Source organism: Mauremys mutica, chromosome 5 (assembly GCF_020497125.1).
Source record: "Mauremys mutica isolate MM-2020 ecotype Southern chromosome 5, ASM2049712v1, whole genome shotgun sequence".
NCBI lineage: Eukaryota > Metazoa > Chordata > Testudines > Geoemydidae > Mauremys > Mauremys mutica.
The window spans coordinates 60,342,293-60,370,195 of record NC_059076.1 but is presented as its reverse complement, the minus strand read 5'-3'; the positions used below and the strand labels follow the sequence as shown (position 1 = coordinate 60,370,195).

At 46.5% G+C, this 27,903-nt stretch overlaps 1 protein-coding gene across 1 annotated transcript in view; it reads right to left on the bottom strand.

Annotated features, from left to right (window-relative positions):
- The window catches only part of ARHGAP10 (Rho GTPase activating protein 10), a 225,150-nt gene that overhangs the window by 8,217 nt on the left and 189,030 nt on the right, over positions 1-27,903 (bottom strand). Inside the window, exons 20-22 of the mRNA XM_045019537.1 lie at positions 24,829-24,988; positions 14,174-14,314; positions 5,648-5,739 (exon numbers count right to left, since the gene is read on the bottom strand). Of these exons, the coding sequence (XP_044875472.1) occupies positions 5,648-5,739; positions 14,174-14,314; positions 24,829-24,988 (393 nt within the window). The remainder of the gene's footprint in view (positions 1-5,647; positions 5,740-14,173; positions 14,315-24,828; positions 24,989-27,903) is intronic.

Below are 27,903 nucleotides of genomic sequence, written 5' to 3'. Positions count from 1 at the left end.
CTGCTCTAGTCCGTGTACTTTTTTCCTTTTCCTACTAGATCTAAGCTGGGAATTTGGAATTCCCCCTACGTTAGGAACACACTGCAGAGATTCTCTTCCTTGGTGTCTGCGTCACTCTAAGCACATACCAGTCAGTATGTTTGGAATACTGGGACAGTGTGTCACAGTTTCAGGGTAACTGCACATATATCCCCCCTCCATGGTCCACTCCAGGAGCACCCAGACAGGTCTCTGGTCTCCAGCCATCTGCTGACTTTGGGGAGGGACCTTTGTCCCACTCCCTTCTGACCAGAGGTTTTTAGGCTACACAGCTCTCTGCCTTACACTATGATATCCCTAGGAAGCCAGTCTGCCTAATGGCCAGTGCCTGTGCTTTGCTTTCTCTCCAAGGGCTAACAGTGCATTGCCAGCAGTTACAAGTCACCACTCTGCTCTTTCCAAGTGAGCAAATTATTCTTAAGGTTACAGAGAAAACACAATAAAAACAAACAGATTTAAATGTTCTAGGGGTCACCCATCAGTCTTATGGGGCCCTACTAGGCCAAAGTCTTCCCAACCATTCTGCAAAGGCTGGAGGACCCCTGGGACAGGTCTGGTCCATTGGCTGGATCAGAAAGGAGGCCACTAGTCAGTTCCAGCTCATCCTTTTATAGCAGTGGTTTTCAAGCAGGGGTCTGCAGACCATGTCTAAGGGGTCAGCAAAAGGCTGTTGTTACCATAGAAAGTGTTTTTCAATCTGTGGTCTATAGACCCCTCAAGGTTCACAGACTCTGTCTAAGTTTTCCGAAGGGGTCTGCACCTCCATTCAAAATGAAGAAAGATAGAAAAAACCACTGTTTTAAACTAAAAGCCCTTTTTTTCTTACCTAGTCTCTGGAAAGCCCAGCCTGAACCAGTATACGCAAACCCCCGCCCAGGGTAGACCTTCTCTGGAATTGTTTAGTCCCAGTGATTCAGCTTCATCACCCCCATTGTCTTTTAGTTCCTGGGGGAGCTGTGGTTACCTTTCCCCCATGGAGTAGAACACAGTCATACATAAACCATTAATTAACTTAATACAATGGTCCCAAAAGATCACAGAATCAGAGGAATGTAGGGCTGCAAAAGACTTTTGAGAAGTCATCAGGCTCAGTACCTGTCCTGAGGCAGGACCACGTAAACCTAAACCATCCTTGACAAGTGTTTGTCCAACCTGTTCAGAAAAACTTCCAGTGATGGAGATTTCACAACCTCCCTTGGAAGCCCATTTCAAAGCTTTACTAACCTGATAGAAAGTTTTTCTTAATGTCTAGCCTAAATCTCCCTTGCTGCAGATTCAGCCCATTACTTCTTGTCCTACCTTCAGTGAACATGAACAACAATTGATCAAAGTCTTCTTTATCACAGACTATTTGAAGAATTTATCAGGTGCCCCCTCAGTCTTCCCCCACCCAAGACTTAAGTATGCCCAGTTTTTTAACTTTTCCTCATAGATCAGGTTTTCTAAATCTTTTATCATTTTTATTGATCTCCTTGGGACTCTTTCCAGTTTGTCCACATCTTTCCTAAGGTGTGACACCCAGAACTCGACACAACACTCCAACAGAGCCCTCACCAGTGCCCAGCTGAGCAGACAATTACCTCCTGTGTCTTACATATAACATTCCTGTTAATACAATACTAGCCTTTTTTGCAATTTCATATTCAGCTTGTGATCCACTATAATCCCCCAAATCCTTTTCTGTAGTATTACCACATAGCCAGTTATTCCCTATTTTGTAGTTGGCATCTGATTTTTCCTTCCTAAGTGCACTTGTCTTTATTGAATTTCATCTTGTTGAATTCAGACCAATTGTCCAATTTGTTAAGGTTGTTTTGAATTCTAATCCTGTTCTCCAAAGTGCTAGCAACCCCTCCCAGGTTGGTGTCATCTGCAAATTTAGTAAGTATACTCTTGACTCCAATACCAAAGTCATTAATGAAAAAATATTGATTAGTACCAGACCCTGGACTGACTCCTGTAAGACCATGCTAGATATGCCCGCCCAGTTTGACAGCAGAGTTGCGATATCTGTCACACAGTGCATATCAACTTTCTGACACTAGTAGTAAATTGAACAGCTGGGAATAAATTAGGATGTACCAGGTATGTTGGCCAATGGAAGAATTTCCAGGCTCTTCTGGATCAGTGTGCCCCTTGTTCCAGCACACAGATCCCAGCATTTTGTACAAAATTTTCAGGGAATTAATTAGGGAATAACTTGGGAGCTTCAAACTGCACAAAACTTGGGTGAGCATTTTGTTGAAAATAAGTTTGGGGGTTTTTTTCAATGTGACATCATGTATCAAAGTCTCATAACAGAGGCAGTTGTTGAGTGCTCTTGCTATCATTTGATGATTTTCTAATAGCAGTGCATAGTACATTGCATTCATAGGGCAATAACTGCCAAATATAACATTTAAAATCCTTCACAACAGCCCCTGCTTCCACGTCCCCCTACTCTCTGCTGTCCTTCTGGTGGGGAGAAGCCAGGCTGGCTACTCCTTCTCAGGTGTTTTTAGGGGTAAATGACATGTTCAGTCCCCACCTAGATCTTCAAGGTTTAAATAATAGCCCGTGCTAGCACAGGAAAAGCTCCCGTCAACTCAGTGTCCCTGGGACAGAAGCAGCTGATTGGAAGCCAGGATAGATTAACTAAATTTGGGATGCCCTGTACAAATCAGGATGGTTGGCAAGTACACCCTCAAATGAGGATCTGTTTATGGACATCCATATTTACCTATATATTTGTGTGCATGGACATATACCATCACTTGGCCCCACATAATGCATACTCACCCCTCATATACATATATTCACCATTCCTCCCTGTCCCCTCCCTCCAAAAATCCCTATCCTGCTCTAAATCCTGAGGTAAACTTGTAGGAAAATGATGTCTCAACGTAAAGCCCCATTGAATTTACAAAGCTAAGTATGTGAAAAGGAAGGTTCACATACAGCGATGCTTTTCTGTGCTGCCAAATAAGCATTTCTACACAACTGCAAGTGCCTCCTCACCTGAGCCTACAGCAGGGGTTGGCAACCTTTCAGAAGTGGTGTGCCGAGTCTTCATTTATTCACTTTAATTTAAGGTTTCGTGTGCCAGTAATACATTTTAATGTTTTTAGAAGGTCTCTCTCTATGTCTATATATTATATAACTAAACTAGTGTTGTATTGTAAAATAAACAAGGTTTTCAAAATGTTTAAGAAGCTTCATTTAAAATTAAATTAAAATGTTGATCTTATGCCGCTGGCCCGCTCAGCCCACTGCTGGTCTGGGGTTGTGTTCACCTAGGCTGGCAGAGGGCTGAGCGGGGTCTGCAGCCGGGACCCCAGCTGGCAAGGGTCCGGCAGCCAGAACCCCAGAGCGGCAGCAGGCTGTGTGGGGCCGGCGGCTAGGACCCCAGACCGGCAGTGGGCTGAGCGGCTCAGCCCACTGCTGCTCAGGGGTTCCATCCACCAGCTCCTGCCAGCCGGGATCCTGGCTGCTGGACCTGCTCAGCCCGCTGTCAGTATGGGATCCCGACCCTGCTCACATAGAGTGGGTACCTACCTTCTCCCTGGTTCTGGCCCATTCTCTTCCTCTCTCTGCACTGAGCTGAGGGTGGCAGTGCACTGAGCACAGGGCTGGGGGTGAAGGGTCTGGCCAGGAGCTAGAATGAGGGAGGGGGCTCAGGGTTAGGGCAGGAGGTTTGGCTGTGGGGCACTTACCTGGGCAGGTCCCATTTGGTGCTCAGGGTGGGGGTGGGGATGTGGGGGGTGCATGGTGTGGGGGGGCTGTGTATTTGGGGTGTGTGTGCAAGAGTCAGGGCAGAGGGCATGTGAGGGGGGTGCAGGTGTCAGGGCGGGGGGAGGACTGGGTATGTGTGGGGATGTCAGGGCTGGGGTCGTGTGTGTGTGTGTGTAGGAGTCAAGCAGAGGCTGTGTGTGGGGGGGGGGTCAGGGCAGAGGGCTGTGGGGGGGGGGGGTCAGGGCAGGGGGCTGGAGGGGATATGCCCCTATTCCACCACCACCCCCTTCCCCAAGGCCCTGCCCCCACTTCTTCTCTGCCTCCGCCGGGAGCAGCGAGCACACTGACTCTGCTCCTTCCTGACCCCCTCCCTCGCAAGGTCCATCAGCTGATCGCTGGCAGGGAGGGAGGGACAGAGAGGTGGAGGAGGGGCTGGAACCCAGCACACTACGGGAACAGGCAGGGTAGCCGGCAGGACCAAGCTTCTGCCCATAGGTGTGCACAGCACATTTCATTAGGGTGTGCACCGAGGGAGCCCTGCCCTAGCCCCGCCCCCACCATGCCCTAGCCATGCCCCCATCCACTCCCTCCTACTTCCCACCCCCTGACTGCCCCCCTTAGAACCCCCAACCCCCCCCACTCCTTGTCCCCTGACTACTCCCTCCTGGGATCCTTGACCCTAACTGCCCCCCAGGAACCCACCCCCTATCTAAGCCTTCCTGCTCCTTGTCCCCTGACTGCCCCCCTAGGATCCTACCCCCTACCTGTCCCCTGACTGCCCCAACCCTTATCCACACCCCCGCGACTCCCATGCCTATCCAACTGTTCCCCGCCCCCTGACAGGACCCCCAGAACTCCCGACCCATACAACCCCCCTTGCTCCCTGCCTGCCCCAACCCCCCTCCATACCCTTGCCTCCTGACAGGCCCCCCCCGAACTCCTGACTCATCCAACCCCCCCCCAGCTCCTTGTCCCCTGACCACTCGCTCCAGAGACCCCCACACACCCTAACTGCCCTGTGGGAGCACGCGGTCCTGGCCCCCAGAGCGCTGCGTGCGCAGCGACATGACTCCAGGGGAGGGGGGAGCGTGTCTGCCTCCCCGCGGAGCCAAACACTGCCCCGCGGGAGCGCGCAGCCCTGGCCCCCAGAGCGCTGCGCGTGTGGTGACATTGCTCCAGGGGAGGGGCAGGCAGCTTGCTGTGCCCGACCGGCTGCTCCAGCCCGGGAGCGCAGACCCTGCGGCTTGCTGCGCCAGGAGAGTGGGGCCATTTGCCCACCCCTGCATTAGGTTGTGCCTGGGCACACCCTGCACACCCTATGCGCACGCTTATGTTTCTGCCCCCTGCCCCCGCGGGGGGAGCGGAGGGTGGAGAAGAGCAGGCCGGGCCAGGCTGGGCAGGATTTTTAATGGCTCGCTGCTGCCTGCTAGGACTCCAGCAGGCAGCAGCGTGCCATTAAAAATCGTCTTGTGTGCCATCTTTGGTTGCCGACACCTGGCCTAGAGTATCATCACCATAATGCACGAATACATGCTCAATAAAATGTATATCAACATGCCAGAAATCCATTAGGTCCCGGGCTATTTGTAGTCAGCCACCTTGGCATGTCACTAATGTGGGGGAGGGATAGTTCAGTGGTTTGAGCATCAGCCTGCTAAACCCAGGGTTGAGAGTACAATCCTTGAGGGGGCCACTTAGGAATCTGGGGCAAAAATCAGTACTTGGTCCTCCTAGAGAAGGCAGGGGGCTGGAACTGATGATCTTCCAAGGTCCCTTCCAGTTCTAGGAGATTGGTATATCTCCAAATTATTATATAGTTATGATTGTATTTTTGTCTGAGGCCAGTTAGGATGATTTTCAGTTTGCTTGTTTTAACATTTATGTGTAGAGTACTTACCATCTTCAAAAACTGCTCCTATTTGAAAAGATAATTCAGAGCTATGTTCTGCCTCACAAGGATACACTGCTCTTGCTCTTCTGTTGAGAACACTGAAAGTGGGACATAAAATGAAATATGCTTATCAATGGATGGAAAAAACAAATATCCATTTATAACACATTTGGGGCCCAATTTCAGAACTTTAAGCACAGAATTTAATGTGCACAATTGCGTGTTCCTAATTTGCACACACAAACAGCACAATTTCATTTCACAGCTTGCCATTTGAACTTGTGCATAGCCAGTTTGTACATGTAATCATAGCTCTGCACACACACTTGTGCATATCTCACTTTTAAAAACAAACTATGTAAAACACTGCCCAAGGAAATCAGCAATGAAACAAACATGGGGTAAAGGATACAGTACTTAATTTTAAAATAATAATCTTTAGATATTGAGACCCATTTCTTCAGTCAACTTCAACTTCACGTTTTCAGTCTTCCTGTATGCAGTCCTGTATTTGAATTGTTCTTGTACTTTCTTATCATACAACAGTCTAAAAAACCACAGAACATGTTCTGTCCTAAGTAAAATTTTGGACAGTATTCTAGAAATGTATTTAAGAGGTTTGATAATGAAATATCACTGCAAATTTTTTCAGGATAACTATGCACTTCTGAAGCTACCATGACCAGAAATCTTAGAGCTTTTTTGGCTTGGCTTATTTAAAAATACTTTCTTGAATAAATAGTAACTGGATACTTTACAATGCATTATTTTGACAAAGCACCACATTATTAATTCATCATTTGTTGAGTCCTCACAGCAAAAAAACTGTACAGAAATATTGGAAGAAACTGTCCCTGCCCCAGTGAACTTGCAGTCAAAAGGACAATACAGCTGTAGCACAGTGTAACAAGTGGCCAGAAACAGAATTTATGATAAAGTGATGCAGAGGATTTGTTAGTATGTCTGACTGCTTTCCTTAGCAATGTAAGTAGTACAGCAGTCCTTTGTTTGTAGGGGTAATGCAGATGGGCTTCACAGAAGAGATAGGTTTTAAGAAGGAAAAGATGAGATGATAGAGGCCTAGGGTGACCAGATGTCCTGTTTTTAAAGGGACATTCCCATTTTTGGGGACTTTTTCTTATATAGGCACCTATAACTCCCCACCCCCTGTCCCTTTTTTTCACAGTTGCTATCTGGTAACCTTATAGAGTCCTAGTGCATCCTGGGCAGAAGGCAGAGAGAAAACAAAGAAGGCGGCAAAATGATGAGAGTGGGAGGGGAGAGAGGGAGCGAAAGGAGTGAGGAGAAAAAGATGATATTAGAGACCTGGACAGTGGAAGAGTTATGCAGAGTCTTGAAGGCAAGGACAAGAAGCTTGAATTTGATATGGAAGGCAAAGGAATACAGCTGGAGGTGTGTTTTGATGAAGGGACCATTTACCTGTAATATAGTAAATTGTTGAGGAAAGCAGCAAATAAGATACATTATGAGCAAGAAAAAACGGTTACCTACCTTTTCGTAACTGTTGTTCTTCGAGATGTGTTGTTCATGTCCATTCCACATTAGGTGTGCACGCGCTGCATGCACGAGTGTCGGAAACTTTTCCCTTAGCGGCACCCATCGGGGCCCCCACCTGAGTGGCGCCACTGTATTGTGCATACATACCCCTGTTGGCCCGGCCCCCTCCAGGTCCTTCTTGCCGGCGACTCCAACAGAGGGGTAGCAGGGCGGGTGGTAGAATGGATGTGAACAACACATCTCGAAGAATAACAGTTACGAAAAGGTAGGTAACCGTTTTTTCTTCTTTGAGTGCTTGTTCACGTCCATTCCACATTAGGTGAATCACAAGCTTACCTTTGGAGGAGGGTAGGAGTCACGGAGCAATTGATCGGATGACCACCCCACCAACCGCCACGTCCTCTTGGGCCTGCTGGTTGACCACGTAGTGGGTCGTAAAGGTATGCACCGACGACCAGGTAGCTGCTCTGCAGCTCTCCTGGACAGGGACCTGTGCCAGGAAAGCCGCTTAAGCTGCTTGCGCCCTGGTCAAGTGGGCCATGACCGCTGGGGCTGGAACACCTGCAAGGTCATAACACGCCCGAATGCAGTCTGTAATCCAGGAGGAGATTCGCTGCACCGACACCAGGAGGCCTCTCATCCTTTCCGCCATGGCCACAAACAGCTGCATAGATTTACGAAAAGGCTTGGTGCGCTGCAAGTAGAACGCCAACTCTCGGACATCCAGGGTGTGCAGGCTGCGGTGACTCGGGTCCACATTGGGTTTGGGGAAAAACACTGGCAGACAAATATCCTGGCCTAGATGGAATTGTGAGACCACCTTTGGGAGGAACTTGGGGTGTGGGTGAAGCTGCACCTTGTCTTTATGAAATACTGTATATGGCGGCTCCGAGGTGAGTGCTCTCAGCTCAGATACCCTTCTGGCCGAGATAATGGCCACCAGGAATGCCACCTTCCAGGAAAGGTGGAGGAGGGAGCAGGTAGAAAGGGGCTCGAACGAGGGCCCCATGAGCTTAGAAAGGACTAAGTTGAGATTCCATGAGGGGACTTGGGGGACGTGAGTAAGGGAACACCCTCTCCAGTCCTTTAAGGAACTTCCCCGCCATTGGGTGGGAGAACACCGAGCCCCCTGAAAACCCCGGGTGGAAGGCGGAGATGGCCGCCAGATGCACCCTGATAGTGGATGGGGCTAGCCCCTGTTGCTTGAGGTGCAGTAGATACTCTAGAATGGTCGGCACCGGAGCCTGGCATGACTGGACCTGTTGAGGCCCACACCAGCACAAGAACCTTTTCCACTTGGCCAGGTAAGTCGCCCTGGTAGAGGGCTTCCTATTACCAAGTAGAACCTGCTGCACAGGAAGGGAGCACTGGCTCTCCAAAGCATTCAGCTACAGAGCTTCCACGCCATCAGATGCAATGATTGCAGGTCAGGGTGGAGGAGCTGCCCTCCGTTCTGCACGATGAGGTTCTGGTGTAGGGGCAGGGTTACCGGGACTTCCACCGACAGCTCCAGGAGCGTGGTGAACCAGTGCTGGTGGGGCCGGGCTGGGGCAATGAGGATGACCACCACCCTGTCCCTGCGCATCTTGAGCAGGACTTTGTGCACCAGAGTAAGTGGGGGGAAGGCATATTTCAATTCCCCTCCCTGCGGGATCACGAACGCGTCTGCTATTGAGCCTGGGCTCCGGCCCTGGAACGAGCAGAACTGTGGGCATTGGGCGTTGCCCTTGGTGGCAAACAGGTCTACCTGGGGAAACCCCCACTTGCGGAAGAGTGAAAACACGACGTCCGCTCTGAGCGTCCACTCATGCATGTGGTACGACCTGCTGAGGTGGTTCGCCAGTTTGTTCCGCACCCCTGGGAGGTATGACGCCTCCAGGTGGATGGTGTGGGCTATGCAAAAGTTTCAGAGAAGGAGAGCCTCATGGCAGAGCGGCGAGGAATGGGCTCCACCCTGCTTGTTTATATAAAACATGGCGGTCGTGTTGTCCGTCAGAACTGTCACACTGTGACCACTCAAAATGGCGTGAAAGGTCTGGCAGGATACATGAACCGCCCTGAGCTCCTTCACATTGATATGGAGCGACCGCTTCGCTCCCGACCACAAGCCCTGAGTCCTGAGGTCCCCTAGGTGAGCACCCCATCCGATGTCTGACACGTCCGTCACAAGTGTCAGGTCCGGCTGTTGTGCAGCAAAGGGGATGCCTTCGCAAACCATGGTCTGGGACAGCCACCACTGTAGGGAGTCCAACACTTCACTACCAAGTCCAAGGGGTCCCTGCCTGGGTGGTATACACAGGCGAGCCAAGCCTGCAGCGTCCTGAGTTTCAGTCTGGCATGCTTGACCACATGCGTGCATGCTACCATGTGGCCCAGCAGCCTCAGGCAGCATCTGGCCGTTGTAGTAGGAAACTGGCACAGGGAGTTCACTGCTTGCTGGATGGCCAGGAATCGTGATACTGGGAAGCTCGTCTTTGCCTGTACCACATCTAGGACCGCCTCTATGAATTCCACTCTCTGCGTTGGAATGAGGGTGGACTTGGGGACATTGACCAGGAGCCCCAGCGTGCGGAATAGTCTCAGGGCCACTTGCATGTGGGACCGAACCTCCTCTTTGGACCGGCCCGCTGGAGCCGGTCATAGAGGTATGGGTAAACTCGAACCCTCTGCCTCTGTATGAAGGTCACCACCACCAGCATGCATTTTGTGAACACCCGTGGGGCTGTAGCTAGCCCAAACAGGAGAACCGTGAACTGTGAACTTGGTTCACAGTGAAGCGCAGGAATCGGTGATGCGCCGAGTGGACGGTGATATGAAAGTATGTGTCCTTCATGTCGAGGGCAGCGTACCAGTCCCCCGGATCCAGGGAAGGGATGATGGTGCCTAGAGAGACCATGCGGAACTGGGCCTTGACCAGGAACTTGTTGAGCCCACGCAGGTCCAGAATGGGACGAAGGCCTCCTTTGGCCTTGGGAATGAGGAAGTAGCGGGGAGTAGAACCCTTTCCCTCTTAGGTCCTTTGGTACCAACTGTACCGCCCCCGCCTCTAGGAGCGTGCGAACCTCCTCTTCCAGGAGGTGCTCATGAGAAGGGCCCCTGAAGAGGGATGGGGAAGGGGGGTGGGAGGTAGGCAGGGAGGAGAACTGCAGCCTGTAACCCCTTTGCACCGTGTGTAACACTCAGCGGTCCGACGTAATACTGGACCACGTATGGGAGAAGCGGGACAGGCAGTCCAGGAAACAAGGGGACGGATCTGGTGGTTGGTCTGGTATGCTGTTCTCGAGCACACCTTCAAAAGCCTGGTTTAGGGCCTTGGCTCCAGCCTGGCCTATTGAGCTATTGTTGTTATTATTGTGCCGCCTCCTGTTATCCCCATTTGCCTGTGGTAGGGCTCCTGCCTAGGACAAGGTTGGTAGTGACACTGAGGAGGCGGCTGCGGCTTGAAGGGCTTTCTTTGGGTCGCCGGGGTGTGCATACCCAGCGACTTGAGTGTGGCCCTCAAGTACTTGAGGCTATGCAGCTTTGCATCTGTCTGGTCCGAAAAGAGCCCGGACCCTTCGAAGGGGAGGTCCTGGAGCGAGTTCTGGGCCTCAGGTGGCAGACCTGACTCCTGCAGCCATGCCAAGCGTTGCATGATCATGCCAGACGTGATTGTCCTAGCTGCCGCGTCCGCCGAATCCAAGGACACCTGGAGAGAGGTCTTCACTACAGTCTTGCCTTCGTCTACCAGCGCCGTAAACTCCTGCTGGGAACTCTGCGGGAGGCTGTCCTTAAACTTCCTCACTGCCGCCCAGGAGTTGAAGTTATGTCTGTTGAGGATGGCCTGTTGGTTAGCAATCCTCAACTGGAGGCCTCCTGAGGAATACACCTTCCTGCCAAACAGGTCCAGGCGCTTCACTTCCTTGGCCTTAGGGGCTGGGACCTACTGCCCATGGCACTGTCTCGTTTACTGCCTAGACTACCAGGGAACATGGGCTTGGGTAGCAAAACAAAATTCGTACCCCTTGCGTTCCACACCTTTGGCTATTGGAGGGCTGGAGGCTGGGGTCTGCCATCTAGTCTTGTAGTTCGATTGTATGGTATTAATGAGCGGAAGCGCTATTCTGCATGGACTCTCTGGGCTCAGGATGTCCACCATGGGTTGCTCCTGCTCCACCGTCTCCTCGGCCTGTAACCCCAAGTTATGAGCAACCTTACACAGCAGCTCTTGGTGGGCTCTGCGGTCTATTGGAGGTCCTGATACCACTGTGCCTGCCACCACTTCATCCGGGGATGACGAGGAGGTCAGCAGCTGCTCAGCTTCCTCCTGCTGGTCCTCTTGGTCCCCCTCCCCGAAAGGAGGGGCTTCCAGCTCGGGCCCAGACAGCTGACCCTGGGGTGGCACTGGACTCAGTGCCGGTTTCTCCAGTCTCTCGCTCGGCGATGGCGCAGGCGAAGGTCTGGACACCATAGCTTCCCGCACGGAGGAGTGTCGGTGCAGGAACCGGGACCGGTGCACCGAGTAGCTGGCCCTGGAGGAGCCCCTTGCTGCCAGTGTTAGGCCCAACGGGTCCAGAAGGACCAGTGTCCTGGCGGTCCCCACTGGGGCTGCCACCCAGCCAGGTGTTCTCTGCTGTCCGGTGCCTGGTGCGGGTAACTCTATTGGCCCAAGTCAGCGCTGGACTCCGGCGACACCAAGCGCGAAGGCTACGGTGGTGCCGTCGATCTGTTCTCGCAGGAGGTTGACGAGCGGCTTCTTGCCAATTGGGACTGGGACCGGTATCAGTGATCTCGAGACCTGGCCCGGGACCGGGACTTCCGGAAGCCTAGGGCAATGGTCGGCTCACCTTCTCCTGGTGCTGGTTTCTGGAGGGTGTCGGAGAGCGTCGGGTCCCTTGCACTAACCCCGTGCACTGACTCACCTCTGGTACTGAGGCTTCCCTCTGCGTCTGGGGTAACAGAGTCCACAGACATGACGCTCAACTTGGACCAATGCCGGCAGCGATGCCGGGAGGGTGTCCTCAAACGGCGCACCATTGCCGGCTTTCCCCTCGATGGCACCATGGGCCCAGGTGCTGGAGGTATCTCCCTGATTGGGAGGGGGCTCACCGCCGACAACCCGATGAGTTCCTTTGCCGCCTCAAAGGCGTGGAGGGCTGATCCATTATTCTCTCGAGCCCATCGTCCTCACTGAGTAAAGCTCATGCTGCAAAACGTCTGTTAGTCTATAAGGTGCCACAGGATTCTTTGCTGCTTCTACAGAACCAGACTAACACGGCTACCCCTCTGATACTTGACACTTATGACTGGACTCAGAGGGACTTGTGGCACTGGTGCCACCGGTGCTGGCAACGGTACAAAGTCCATCCCACTCTTTCCGGTGCCCGGGCCCTTAGATGGCGCTGGTCTCCTTTGCGGGGAATGTCCGCGCCCTTCTTTTGGTTTGGCTTTGGGTCGCACCGAGGAGGATGAGCGGTGCCGGGGCCTACTTTTCTCCAGGGGCAACAGCTTGCAGTGCTTGTCGGGCACCGGGTCTCTTGATGACTCCAGGGCACTCCACACCGAGGAGGATGGAGCCAGCGTCAGGCGCTCCGGGCCCGATGGCTTCAGCGCTGCCTCCATCAACAACTGCTTCAAGCGAAAGTCTCTCTCTTTCTTTGTTCTAGGTTTAAACATCTTGCAAATCTTACACCTTTCTGTTTGGTGTGCTTCCCCCAGGCAACATAGACAGGAGTCGTGGGGGTCACTAACCGGCATGGGCTTGTGGCATGTGACGCAAGCCTTAAACCCCTGGGCCTGCGGCACACCCCGCAGCCCGGGGCGGGTGCTGGAAGCGTCCAAGCACCTAATCTATAAAGTGTCCGCAACAGTAGAATGCTAATGAACTGACAGCAGCTAAGTACTCTAAAGCTAAGGGACTGCTTCTCATATGAGAGCAAGAGGTTATTCCAATGCCGCCATGGACGGTAAGAAGAAACTGGAGGGGGTCGGGCCAGCGGGGATATATATGCACGGCGCAGTGGCGCCACTCAGGGAAAAGTTTCCCCAGGCTCGTGCACGCGGTGCACGCACACCTAATGTGGAATGGACATGAACAAGCACTCGAAGAAGTAGTAAAAGTCCACTCAAGACAATTTACAGTGTTGGCATCATTCCCCAAGCAGTTATAACTACCACCTTGAGCAGCATGAGGCACCTCTCTGCTTGCAAATGGCTACATTCTTGAATTTGTGGTGGTTTCTGTATTACAATGGTTTTCAACCTTTCGTCATGTGCAGACCCCTACACATTTTTGAAGAGAGGTGCAGACCCCGTTAGAAATCATCGACATAGTCTGCGGACCCCCCAGATGTCCGCAGAGCACAGGTTGAAAACCACTGTTCCATGGTGTCAAATATCAACAGGTAGCCATGTTAGTCTATATCCACAAAAACAACAAGGAGTCCGGTGGCACCTTAAAGACTAACGGATGTATTTGGTCATAAGCTTTTGTGGGTAAAAACCCACTTCTTCAGATGCATTCTTCTCCACCGGACTCCTCACTGTTCTATGGTCATGACGACCCTTCTCCTTAGACATAGTCTGCGGACCCCCAGATTGAAAATCACTGCTGTATTACAGTAGAACCTCAGAGTTACAAACATCTCGGGAATGGAGGTTGTTTGTAACTCTGAAATGTTCATAACTCTGAACAAAACATAGTAGTTCTTTCAACAGTTTACAACTGAACAGTGGATTTAATACAGCTTTGAAATTTCATTATGCAGAAGAAAAATGCTGCTTTTCCTTTGGGTTTTTTTTTTTTTGTAGTTTATGCTTAACACAGCACTGTACTTGCTTTTGGGGAGGGGGTGTCTCTGCTGCTGCCTTATTGTGTATTTCCAGTTTGAAATGAGGTATGTGGTTGACTGGTCAGTTCCTAACTCTGAGGTTCTATTGTACATTAAGACCCAAGTTTGTTTTTTTCCTTAGGACAACGATAGAGAGAGAAGGAAGTAAAGAAAACATCAACAAAAATTGAAGTGTATATTGTACCTTTCAGCTGGTCTGTCATTCCCTGTGGCAGAGGTGGGGAAGGGGAAAGATGATGGTGCTGGGGTTTTGGTAGTTGAGGTAGGTGTTGTGGTGGACTGCGTATTCAACCATGAGACCATCGATGAACGAATCTGACTGGGGCTAAGGGAAGAAATTTTTCAGAGCTGCATTAATAACTTGCATGCAATTCTCTTTCACATCAGAAACATTCCATGTGGGACTCTGTGACTACAGAGACTACTGAACTCCTTAAAACTCAAGATTAGTGGGGTCGCTGAACTGATTTTCCAGCCATGGTTCTGAATTTCCTGACAAAGTATTTCTCCTACATGTCCTATATCCCAGGACAAAGACATCTCTCAAACTGATGATATACTCAATAAAAATGCAAACATTTCCAATTCCTTATGTAATAAAGGCAGATACAATGGAACCACATCTTGCAGGCTATTATTTGAGCTGCCACTACCTACGCCTTTACAAGTTTTGACAAATCTATTTTAAGATCTTTTCAGTACTGCACTAAGCCATGTGCGGCTGGAGGCTTTCAAAAGAGGTTGCAGCTATTACAATGGTGGGATCATGATGCTGGCTCTCAGCACTAGTGTCACATTTGAGCACGGCATGGGCCTTCATGGTCTCTGTCAGGGGTTGTGGAGATGTCAAGAGAACAAAGCCTCTCCCAACGGTGATATTGTAACAATGCTCACTGTGATGCTTCTGGACTGAGATCCAGAGGCCACACAACCTGGGCAGTTTGTTGAAGATTCAGACCAACCAGAATCTTTGGAAAATGGAAACTTGTATACTTATGAGTCACAATGAACTTTTGCATAGAAAGACAAAGTCTAAAGAAACCCAAACTTTTTTCATAACCTTATTTGCTGAACATAAACAACGTGCTCATCTGTGAACAGAGCTGATGAGAAGTCCCAATGACTTTACCATCCAAGAATATTATATATTGTGTGTGCGCATGTCTGGGTGCACACGTGCCAGGAAGGAGGAATTTCATATGTTAAAAAAACTAAAAGACACAAAAACCTGAAGTTTCTCCCTAGTTTGAATATCATTTCAGGACACACAAAAAAGGCCCAGTGGTTAAAAAAAAATGAACATCCGTTTCTTTTTTGGACTAAAGGTGCTGAAGTGCAAGCAACACCTATGTAAAAACACAGTTCAAATGACAAACATGTTAGTAACATTCATTCAGGCATCATCACCAATCATCCTGGAGGGCTAACTATGCTAGTCTGACTACATTACTGGTTTTGTAAGGCGCAGACTTGTACATGCCTGAAAATATTAAGGCCCCGATTCGCACATTTCAATAGCTCAATGGTGATTTACATCAGCTGAGGGTCTTAAAGTATGTTTGTATTTAAATAAGCCCAACATTTAAAAACATCATATTGATTGTTTTTATTTACTTTTAACATTTCCCACTTTAAAACCAGTGCCAGTCTGATTTCTGAAACCCATATGAAGTATAGAGAAAGGGGAAAAAAATATTCTGGGTTTGTTTACTCTATTGCCAAAATTAAAGTATGTCTGCACTCATTAAACCACTACAAGTAGCAACCACCAACAGTTCGAGGATGTTCTACCAAATGAAGTGCCTTCTAGAATTGCAGATCAGATTTGGCATCCTTGGCTCTCGACCAGTGAATAATAAACACATTCATTCATGAATATTTGGTTTAAAAAACAAAACAAAAAACCCATACCAAATGTATTACTTTATTTCTAATAATTTGACCAGTTGTACCAGTGAAAAACAACTAGTTTTGTGTGTGCGTGAGAGAGAGGGATCAGGTGGAGGGGTTAGAAACAAAACTTACATTTTTTTTTACTAAAAATCTCTCATCCAGAAACATAATTCACAAGGATGCATACAACATAAAAGATGGGTTCCCTTTGAGTGTTGGCGGGGTGGGGGTGGAGAGAGGATGTGTCTGGAGAGGGGTAGGGGAGAAATGAAATGCTCAGATCAATATGTATGTCTCATGTTATGTGAATTACACTACTGATCATCTTGTGTAGTATCAACCAATCAGAATGCACTGCCCCTCACCTGAGGCACAGTGTAAAACTGAATACAAATGTAGATATATTCTCTGCGAGCCTAATGTAAATCCCCTATTTCCAGTGGAAAAACCTTTAGAACTGCAGGCACCTCTGAGCTCTGTGCTACTCCCTCCCCCACTTTTTGATGTATTCTCTTAATACGATTCAGCTGTAGAGAAAGCACTGCGGTACTGCTCTTGAATTCGCCTGTCAGTTTCAGCTTGTGGTTACAGATCAAGAGTTCATGGTCTATGACGCAGCAATGAAAAACCCTATTTCTGAACATAACATGGTGAAACAATCACTAATAACAAAAATATGAAGCAGCCACCTGACCTACTTGTATTTTGGATTTTCTTTATTTACTATACTTGACTACCTAAAGAACCAGTGATTTTATTCTATTTTTTTAACAGAAGTTTTTACTCAATACAAAAAAATCTTCCAAATGCTGTGCTGCACAAGCCCACTACTGTAGGATTTTTTTAAAAAAGGATATTCGTGATAAAGTTATTTACATAAAAAGATATTTAAAGATAAAGTCGTAAGAAAAGCCTTGCTTACCAAGATGATAATAAAAACCTACTAGTATATCTTATCTCAAATTTAAGGCAGTCTGTTAAAGAAATCCACTCGCCTAAAGGCTGAAATGAATGCAATGCGTTTCCTGTGGAAAAAAACCCTGACACAATCATCTCTCTTTGAGAAGAAATGTTATTGTCTGGTATAGAGAATTGGGGAGGGGGGGTGCCTTACTGAAAATAAGCTAGAGATTTCATACTGATATTCAGAAACAAACTCCTGAAACAAGATTTTACTGGATGTTTATCTGGCTGGTTCCTAAGGTAACACAGCTACTGAGGAGCCTCTTATCTTGAGAGCAAGCAAGAGAGAGAGCCTGTGAAAAGAATCTACACTCTAACTTTTTAGAAAACAAGTTTATTTCATAGAAGGGTTTGGCAGCCCTGTGTCTGTCATATCACACTATATTACTCACACAAAACCCTGTGAAAGTGCTTTTAAAATGGTTTATTACAATATGACATGTATCAAAAGGTATTGGCTATTTCTGATTCAATATGCCATCCAATATTCTCCAGCACCAGACAACACATTCCATGCATATTAAACTTTCTTGCTGTATGAAAGCTCAGATTTTTTGGTGAGGGTGGGGGGGGGGATACACACTGCTGGATGCAGTTTCTACTGTTGGACTGTTGTAGTTTGAGCCAGAGCAAGAGACAGCATCCAAAGGGCTTAAGAAAAAGACCCACCACCACTCGGAAGGAACGTGTACAGTACACAGAAAACGCATAAATCTTCATTTGTATAGAAGTGGATCAGCCAACACTGGAACAGAGATTTCTTTAAACCTAGATTGTAAAGTCTCAGTGGAGCAGCTAACACATTAGTGCAATGATCTTTCATGCCAGTCTGGTACATCTAAAGCATACATCTACAACAGCTGTCCTAGGGTAAAGCATTTTAAAATTATAATTTAGTTAGAACAAAATAAAGTATATGTATATCTGTATGCTACAGCTAACCGCTGACCAAAGGCTGTTCCTCTTCCAGAAATCAAGAGTAATTGTACTCCCTGGATTGAAAAGAGCTGCTGTAAGAGAAAGAGGAAAATAGTCTGCAATGCATAGCACATTATTTTATAATGCTCCCTCTCGTAACATGTATACCATTTATCTCATATAATATGACACAGTGATTCTAGTGCAGTGTTTCTAGCTGTCTAACCCACTTTTTGAAGACGGTCTAGGCGATAGCCAACCCTGTTTCTTGTAGGAAACACATGACCTCAGAGTCAAGTTAAATCGTGCCTGTTTCAATGGAGTTACAAAAATGGTGGGCATTACTGCCCTTGTACCACAAAAGGCAGAATTAAAACAAGTGCCAAATACCCACACACACCTCCAAAAACTGCAGTAACTGAGTGGGTGACAGTGATGAAACAATAGCAGGCTACAAAAATGAGCACAACTAGTGCGTATGATTTCTGTATAATTGGATCATGTCTTTTTTAAAGCGGTTTAAATGTGTTCTTCCTCTAAAATAACTTAAAGACCTCAGATAATCACACAGAAGGAACATAACAAGGTTCAAGACTGTCATTAAAGTCACCTGCCACCTGTACAGAGATTGTGAATTTGTATCACCACCCAAAGCTACAGAAAGGAATCACTTCAGTTTTCCAGGGAGATAAGCTGACTGATTGTAGACATAACAAGGCTGATGCGAATTAATTTGGTAGTCAGACAAATAGGAGTAATTATCTCCAAGACTTTTGTTGTGTTCAGGACATTGATATTTCCTCCTTCTCCTGCCTTCTGACAGCTCCTTTGACACTGGTTTTCCTCTTCAGGATTTCAGCCATCCTGAGATTTACTGTTGCTTTGCTTTTATCATTAGTTTCCTCACCCACTGCTCACAGACATCCAGAAAGGCACTCTGTGATGATTTGGGGAATCTGTCTATGGACATCTTATGAATTCTGATCTATTTTATGAGCTCTATGTATAACTCTAACTCTCGTTATGTAATAAACTAACCACGAGCTGACAAGGACCCTGTCATATATCACACGCCCCTGTCTAGGAGAAGCTATAGACAAACAAAAGAAGTTGTTAGCATTCTAATGACTGTTCTCTGGCAAGGCAATAAGTATACTAAGGTAAGGTGCCTGAGCTGGAAGAATCCAATTAATTCCAGGTGATCTCAGGCAGGGGAGTTTGGAGCAGTGGAATTTCCCCAGAAGAGAGAACAAACATGAGGTGTTAGTTCAGCCATTTAAAACACAGAGATTAGATGAGTCAGGGAAACGAAGCTGAAGAAAGAGAGAGGAACAAAATGAGACAGGATTTTGGAGGAATAAGGAACCTTTTTGCCTAACAAATCAGCAAAGAGGAGAAGGAAACTGCCTGCAGGAGAGAGGGACTACATCATATTCTGATGAAACCATGAGGCTCCAGAACAAGGCTCTTGGTCAGGGCTGAGATTCACTCAAAACACAAACAGTATGGTCAAATGTAGCCCTGGTCACTATTATACAAACTTCTTTTGTGCATTTCAGAAGAGGCACACATATAATACAGTTTGTGTCTACTGTAATGCAGTCACATTGATAATATAATAGTGGTATTGTAATCTATATAAACTAAATATTTCCCATCATACTGTTTAAATATGAATTTATAGTACTATAGGAAAGGAAACAATGAATCCACACTACTGTGGCTCTTTTGAGTAATGTTGACTACTAACTTGGCTCCTGAACCACCGAGGTTTGGGTATCACTACTGTGCAGTGCCTAGGACAAGAGGTCCCTGAACTGTAATACAAATAATTAGCAGCAGCAACAGTAGCTCTCTAGAACACTAAACAAACATTTAGGAGCTCTGTGCATTTTTTGCAGTGTTCTTAAACATTTACTTCTTTAACAAGGCTGAATATTACTGTTATTCACCTTCATCTACAAAATCCCAAAGAGAGCATTTCCCTAGGCAACTCAGTACAGGAGCACTATTGCAAATGCAGCTCTCTTCAACCTTCAGCTGTGAGTGATTTCACATTCCTCTGTTTCAAATGATCACTGGATGAAACTAGGTGGCTGGCTGGCTCAGCTTTAGAGTCTACACAACACAGAAAAAAGAAATCACATTGTGTCAGCTGTTCTTCTTCATTAAAGCAATAAAATATTTTGCACTTCTTCATGCCTTGTAGCCAAGGATTTCACTGGGCTTTAAAAAAACAACACACTGAAGCAGGAAAGTATCATCCTCATTTTAGGCATGAAGAAAACTGAGGTACTGAGCGATTAAGTGACAGGAGTCACACACCAAAGTCTGCTTCAAAACCAGGAATATCAAATAGATCCAATTATAATTTCTATGGCTTAAGTCACAAGACACTTCCCTTCCAGTTTCAGAGGGGAAAAGACACATCACGAGGACAATTCCCTTTTCTGTGTGGAGTTATACGAGTTATAAATTTAAAAGGAAATACAAACTTAAAAGTATGTTAACAGTAATATTTTACGATTCAGACTAAAGATAGAATTGGAGAAACAGCCTTTGCAATACCTGAATAGTGAGAAAGAACACAGTTTTTAAACAGAAGTATTTGGCCATTTTAACTTAGAGCAACTGTGACAGTGCAGAGAATGAACACCTATGAGTTCCAGGAAGTGGGTGGGCACATCTGAAAGCCCCTTCCCCAGCCTAAAAGGTGGAGTGACTAAACACAGGGCTCAAATGATTTTGGGGGACATCTAATAAGAAAACAGGGACTGGTGTGAGGTCATAAGGCCATAAGCAGGGATCCTGAGGGGGACACCGAGCAGAGAACCCCAAACTGTGCCGAATGCTCCTCAAAGGTGTCTAGGGAGCCAGCGGACGTGGCTCAGAGGAACAGGCCCAGATGTATGATCAAAGGGAGGAACGGAACGGACGCAGGCCCCACAGTTGCAGAGCACCTCCCCATCCAGCATCCTCAACTTGGTTTTATAAATGGCCATATTGGCCAGCACCCGGAAGAGGTTGATGAGAAGGTCTCATGACTTTGTGGGGCCATGGACAGGATGTGCATCGATCAGGAGGTGTGGGGAAAAGTGCAGCTGGAACCTAATAGAAGGTTCTGGAGGAGCCAGAAAAGGGGCTGCAACTTGGCGCACTCCAGGTAGCTGTGTGCCAGGCTTTCCCTCACGCCTCTGGAGCCCGGCCACGATATCTGGGGCCTGGCTCAGGATGCTGAGCCAGTGACAGAGCATGGACAGGACCAGCTGATTGAGCACCACAGGGAAAGGCACCGTAGTGGTCCCATCCACCTCTGCAGCCACTCAGCCAGTTCTCTGGCAGAGAGGGATGGGTGGAAGAAAGGTAAACACCCAGATAGAGCAGCAGACCTGGATTCCACTGAATGGCCTGAGGAACGAGTGGGAGGGAGCTTGCCTGTCACCCATCCCCAAATATTTGGCCAGAGCTCGACCCAGGTGGAGGAGGCCGCTGAGGAGATGGCTTAGCAGGCCTTCACCGGCAGAAGATCGCCTAGGCCCCAGACCCAAGGAGCACATCATCGGTGTATGCTGACAGGAACACCCACAATTCTAGTTTGCAGAGTACCAACCCCGTCAACCTCCTATGGAGGAGATGGGAGGAAAGGCTCAATGGCCACAGTGTACAGCTGGTGGCCTGACAGCAGACAGCCCTGACACACTCATTGCCCGAAGCTGACGGGTCTGATCAGGTCCAGTTGAGCTTGACCAAACAGTCCAGAGAGGCTTAAAGCACCTGGAGGAAGCCCACAAAATGGGGCCCAAATATCTATCCCTTTCTTAATGATTCCCTACATTGTTAGCTCTTTTGACTGCTGCTGCACACTGAGTGACAGCAGCTATTTCTCAAGAGACATCAACATTTTTCTGTGTGTGTTGGGTGTGTGTGGTGGGGGTGGGGTCACAAAAAGTTCTCCTTGCCATGGACTATTCTATCCCATGTAACTGAGGATAATCTGTTTAAAGAAAACTGCTTTATTGATAGAAAATAACTTTGGAGCATCTGAAATATCTTGAACTCTGATGCAATGCCCTCCTAGGAAACAAAGCCAATGATTCTTCTGCAGCAATGAAGTCACCCATTCCATTATTCACTGTATAGATAATTAATAGCTCCACCGTGATTAATCTCCAACAACTACTACCAACAAGTTATAAACATCGGCAGAAACTTGAGAAACCAGATTCTCCTGCATTCCGTCTGCCCTGGGCTCAGAATGGTATTTACAAGAGCTGGGCGGAGAACTGGCTGGTGTGTCTATATTGAAACACTCCACAGAACCACATTGATTTTGATGAACTTCTGCTGGAAACCGGTCAGTTTCTGATAGAACCCTGGTGGTCAGGCAGATTTAAACTTACCTGGCTTCCTGCCAGCTTGCCTGGCTGGCTCCTCAGCAGCCTCAGGCTTTCCAATGCCCCTGATTCTGGTCCAGGCTACCCAGTGGACTGTCCCAGAGCCAGGGCTCCCAGCAGAGCTGGGTGGAGAACAGTAATTCTATTTTGTGGAGGATTTCAAAATGTTGGGGGTTTGTTCTGAATCAGAATGAAACCAAATTTCTAAATCCTGAAATCTTCCATGAAATTGAATTACTGTTCTGACAAAAAATGCTGAGTCAAGATTTTTCTGACCAGTTCTAGTATTGACACACTAGCATTGTGTTCGAGACTCACCGCGTTGCCTTTCCTGCAGTACTTTTTCTCCGATTCCTCAACCACTGTGCAGTTTCAGATAAATGGGCTAGGAATCAGTCTGAAATCCTCCTCCTCAAACTGCGAACTATCAGTGGAGCTATTCCTCAGCTGCTACTGCAGCCTAAGGCCTGTAGCAAAGTCCACTTTCCATGCACAATCTCTCCTGGGATGGTTGTGGCTAGCAGATCAATGCAGTGGCAAATCCACCAGCCAGTCCCCTGCCCTTTCCCCAGCCCACAGCCTTCCCCAACACATGCAGAAAGAGGGAGTGCTGTGCAGAGTACAGTATTCCATGGTGCACCAGGACTGAAAAAGTCCTCCATGCATATTTTCCACAGCCTGCTTCCCTCTCCCACCAACCACTCCCTCACGTGTGAGACCACACTGATTTCCCCATGTTTAAGGCTCTCTGGGTCTACAGGAAGCGGGAGAGAAGCTATTTCATGTAGAATGTGACTGAGAGAATGTGCTGCTTTGAAGCCAACCCGTTAAGGCTCAGCCCTTCCACAAAGCTATGCTCCTCAAACTTCTCAAGAGAGGCGGGTGGGAAAGGCAAACAGCTTTTGACTAATAAACTAAGTGTATGATGTTTGCTTATTATTTGCAAACCTGAAGTAACAGCAGTACTTCCCATTGAGCAAAAACTATCAGATCCTCAAAGAAAAAAGTAGCAAGACGCAGTAAAGCAGAGTTAGGAAAATGCATGGGAGCAAAAATACCGAATGTTCCTGGAGTTGCTTGGCAGTGGGAATGTCTTGCTAAATGCAATTTTCCTAGCTAGCCTGCACATACACACCAGACAGAAAACCTCAAGAAGAAAAACTGCAGACAAAAAAGGAATTTCATGCTTCTACTGAAAGTCAGCATTTGCATGGAAAGTCATTATGGATCTGCATCACTTTTAACTACAAGCCAAAAAAAAAAGGGGGGGGGGAAGAAGAGAAAATTACAACCCAATCCAGAGGCAACAGTGCCCAAAACACATCCACATAAATGAGAGCAAATAGACCCAGCTGTAATTACATGGACGCCTTAAAGACTTTTGTTCTTTTGCCCCATTTGGGAAAAATCAGGCCACTCAAAATGTCATTAAGGAAAATATCCGTAACAAAAAAGCAAAATCTCTTCCCCAGACTTACTTCATTCACCTTTTTGCCTTTCAAGGTTAGAGATTTTTTCCATGACATTTTAAATTTTGTATGAATAGTAAACCAGGGAATTCACTCAGAGTTTGATTTATGATAAAAAATGTCAGCCTCCTTATGTTTCAGGCATGGCCGTGTTGTGAATTGAGCCCCAGTGTACTAAAACTTGCAATGTCACTTTTTGCTGAACTAGAATCAAGCTTGCTAACTGCTACAAAGCCTATTCAAGTGACAAACTGCAAATTAATTGAAAATGCAGGCATTTTTATATGTTAATGTATTATATAGATCTAAGTCTGTCCTTGAATAGCAATGTTCAGCTCCTATTAACTTTAACAGGCGCTGTATGTATGTATCCAAGGACATACATACCACCCACAGCTACTACAGCGTATAGACACTTCTTCAGGTTAGGTATATGGGGGACCCAGTGGTTTGAAATAGAACAATGGTAATGTATTATGCACAGAATACTCTACAAATGCAGTGCCTAAATAAAACAGTGTAAATCATGAAACCTCTAGTAGTAAAACACCTCGACTTTCCATAGTAAAAAGCTAAAGTATAATTTAGCACAGTGGTTCGCAACCAGGGGTATGTGTACCCCTGGGGGTACGCAGAGATCTTCCAGGGGGCACTCAACTCATCTAGATATTTGCCTACTTTTACAACAGGCTACATAAAAAGCACTAATAAAGTCAAAACAAACTAAATACTGCTCTATATACGATACACTGAAATGTAAGTACAATATTTATATTCCAATCAATTTATTTTATAATTATATGGTAAAATGAGAAAGTACGCAATTTTCCAGTAATAGCAGGCTGAGAAACTTTTGTATATTTATGTCTGATTTTATAAGCAAGTAGTTTTCAAGTGAGGTGAAACTTGGGGTACACAAGACAATTCAGACTCCTGAAAGGGGTACAGTAATCTGGAAGGGTTGAGAGCCACTGATTTAGTAGATATAACTGTCGGATGCAGAACTGTATTTTGAGAACCATTTTGAGACATGAGACAGATCAATTTTTTATTCACTTACTCCTTCGCTCCCCATAGTTGTAGCAATGGAAACCAAGCATAATCACTTCAAAAAGTTACTTGGTTGCACCCAAAGTAGGCGGAGAGAGGGCGTCAGTGCAACTGTCTCCTCTTTCAGGACCAACTGAAATAATGTTACTTACTGATTGGCTGCCCAGTCCGCTAGGTCTCCACTCTCCAGAATAAGATGATTTTTGTCTGGCTCAGGGGGGCTACTGGAGACTGCAGGTGTAGGAGAGTGAGAAGAAAGAGAATCCATACTGCCAGTAGGAGTGTCCTCCCTGGGAGGGCTGTGGTTGTCAACTAGAAGAGGAAAGCACAAGGATACAACAAGTAAGGAAGATACCATTTAAAAAAAAATAAATCTAGTGCACAGTAAATTACTTAATTATCCAAAGTACATCGCATGTTACAGTGAAACCTTTACAAGAAACAACTTTCAGTGTGACAAGTATCCCTCGCCCCCAAATATACATTATTAGTATCACCCTAAAGTATTTCCAAAACTATGGAACACAGTTTTGCTCCACTTTTCTTAGAACGTTACCTCTGCTAAGCAAACTAATTCTGGCATTCCTCTGAGTGGTAATTTATGACAGACTTCCTGTTCAGACTGGGATCCTTTGGGTCCCCTATCTTTGTTAGCTTTGTTAAATAAAAGAGTCTTAAAACAAATAATGTAACACAAACACTCGGGAAATGATCTTTCACAAGATAATGCAATAATCATAATTGTATCAAATGCAAGACTGTGGAATTCACAGAGGTCACAATAGGCAACAAACAGACCGTTGTGAAACACTCAATATCTTTAGGACATTTTAGAGTATTGCTGCTGGTAATCTGTAATTAACCCCATCGTTTTCTGGTCAGCTGATTGTTTTACACACCGCTCCTACAATATCATCTAGTGTGTAAAATATTCAGAGATGATTTATTTAGCTGGCAGCTTTGTTTCTCAACCACTAGAGACCCTTTAAGAAACAGAGCATCTATTTCATCGCAAACAATGACAAATAAAATTAAAGCTATGCTGCGTCATTGTGTATGAGATCCCCAAGACAAAAAAAAATCCCACATTGTGGTGTTCTGCTTGGATCTATCTATTTAGAAGACAGCTTTTCATTTTTAAATGTACAATTAGAAATGTCTGGAGGGATGTATAAAATGAGAGCTTACAAATATTACACTACCCAGCACAACAAGGCCCCAATCCCTCTGGATGCTACCATAATATAAATATACACTAGTAATAATATTCAAGACAACCTTCACAGGATTCCCTCATTTATTCTCTCACTTCACCTCCATTCTACTCCCACTAACATATGCCAACACATCCCAGAGCAGTGTTGATTAATACAATATTAAAAATATTGCATAGTGATGACACCCTCAACCTCATCATCGAGTTCAACTCCTTCAGGCAAAAGCTACAAACCCCAAATCCTACCATGCCATGTCTATATAATTATCTGATCAATGGTCTCTAAATTGTAGCATTGGTTTGAGGAGCTGCATATTGCGTACACAGCACTGTACATAAAAAAAACCCTTACAAATATGTTCTAATTCAATAATTGACATAATTAATCCCCACAGAGAATGGCTCAGTTTGATACAACCTAATCTGAGTTGAATGTTCTACTGTTTCACTGATTTGATTTCCTTTTCCCCTTTTTTTTTTTTAATTTAAATATTGTCAACTAGGAATACCTTCAGAGGATAAAAGCCATTGTCCTCCACCTCACAACTACTTTATCCAAGTCAATTTCTTCCACTGAAATAGCAGAAACTCATCAAAGCAGTCAACTTCTGCTTTCCCAGCCAGCTCTTCACCATCCCCCTTGGTAATTATGAAAGAACAGCTTCCCTAGAGATTACAATGACATACAACTAAAGACACTCAAGTGATAAAAAGTGATCATCTGAAAATTTCTCCCTAAAGTAGCTGCTAATTTAAGGATCTAAATTAGCCTTTAGTAGCAAAAGATGAAACTCTGAGGAGGAGAATGCTAACCTCAGAAAATGACTCATTCATATTCTAGCCTAATCCTGCTCACTCACAGAGCAGCTGCACTACCTTACTGCTTTGCAATGATACTTTGAGCTGATAATTCTTCAATATTGCCATTCTAATTTGCATGGCATGACATGCCATGAGAACTGTACAAGTTTCAGGTAAAAAGTAATTCATTACATCTTGTTTACAGGTATACATGTCAAAATCAGCAACATTCTAAAGCAGGGATTCCCAATGCGGTGTCTGCGGGCGCCATGGCGCCCGCGGGGGCATCTTAATGCCCTCGCATCCTGGCCCCCGGGAGAGCACCTGCCGAAATGCCGCAGCAGCATTTTGGCGGGGACGCCTCTCGATGATGACGCTTGTCGCCGACAAGTGATGTCATCGAGAGGCATCACTCCCGAATTTCGGCAGCGACGCCTCTCGCTGGCGCCACTTGCCGTCGACAAGTGACGTCATCAAGAGGCGTCGCTCCCGAATTTCGGCGGGGATGCCTCTCGATGACGTCGCTTGTCGACGGCAAGCGACGTCATTTCGGCAGGTGCTCCACCGCCACAGTGGTCCTTCGGCTGGCGCCCGCCAGCCAAAAAGGTTGGGGACCACTGTTCTAAAGATTAGACAGTAATTTTGTAATCTTACTTCGTAAGGTAATTTAATTCTTTAAAACTAAATAAACTAAGTTGTAATGCACATTTCCCCTTAAAGTCTTGCTTTTCAGACCCAGTTACACTGATGGCACAAAGATCCTCAGTCAACATAATCACACTGTTTCAGAGGATTTGTCTGCTTCTGTGATTTGCTAAACATTTACAATCACAAACCATCAAATGGGAATATAATCTATATAAATGCATGCAGACAGGTCAAGAATATAAAGCACTTCTATGGGTGTGCAAATACTCAGCAGGAGGGTTGTTTTAGTTTACAGGTAGGCTTGGCAGTGCTTCCATATTACAAGTTGCAGGTACAGTATGAAGTCCTTCATACACAGGGTGAAATCCTGGATCCACTCAAATCAATGACAAAACTCCCATTGACTTCAATGGGGTCATGATTTTACATGTAGATTTTACAGTTTGTCACAATTTCTTTCCTATAGCATAAATATTTGATATGGATGTGCCTTCATCAGCTTAAAACAACATACTGCATTGTTGCCTTCTATTAACAAAAGATTTTTAGCTACACATAGATA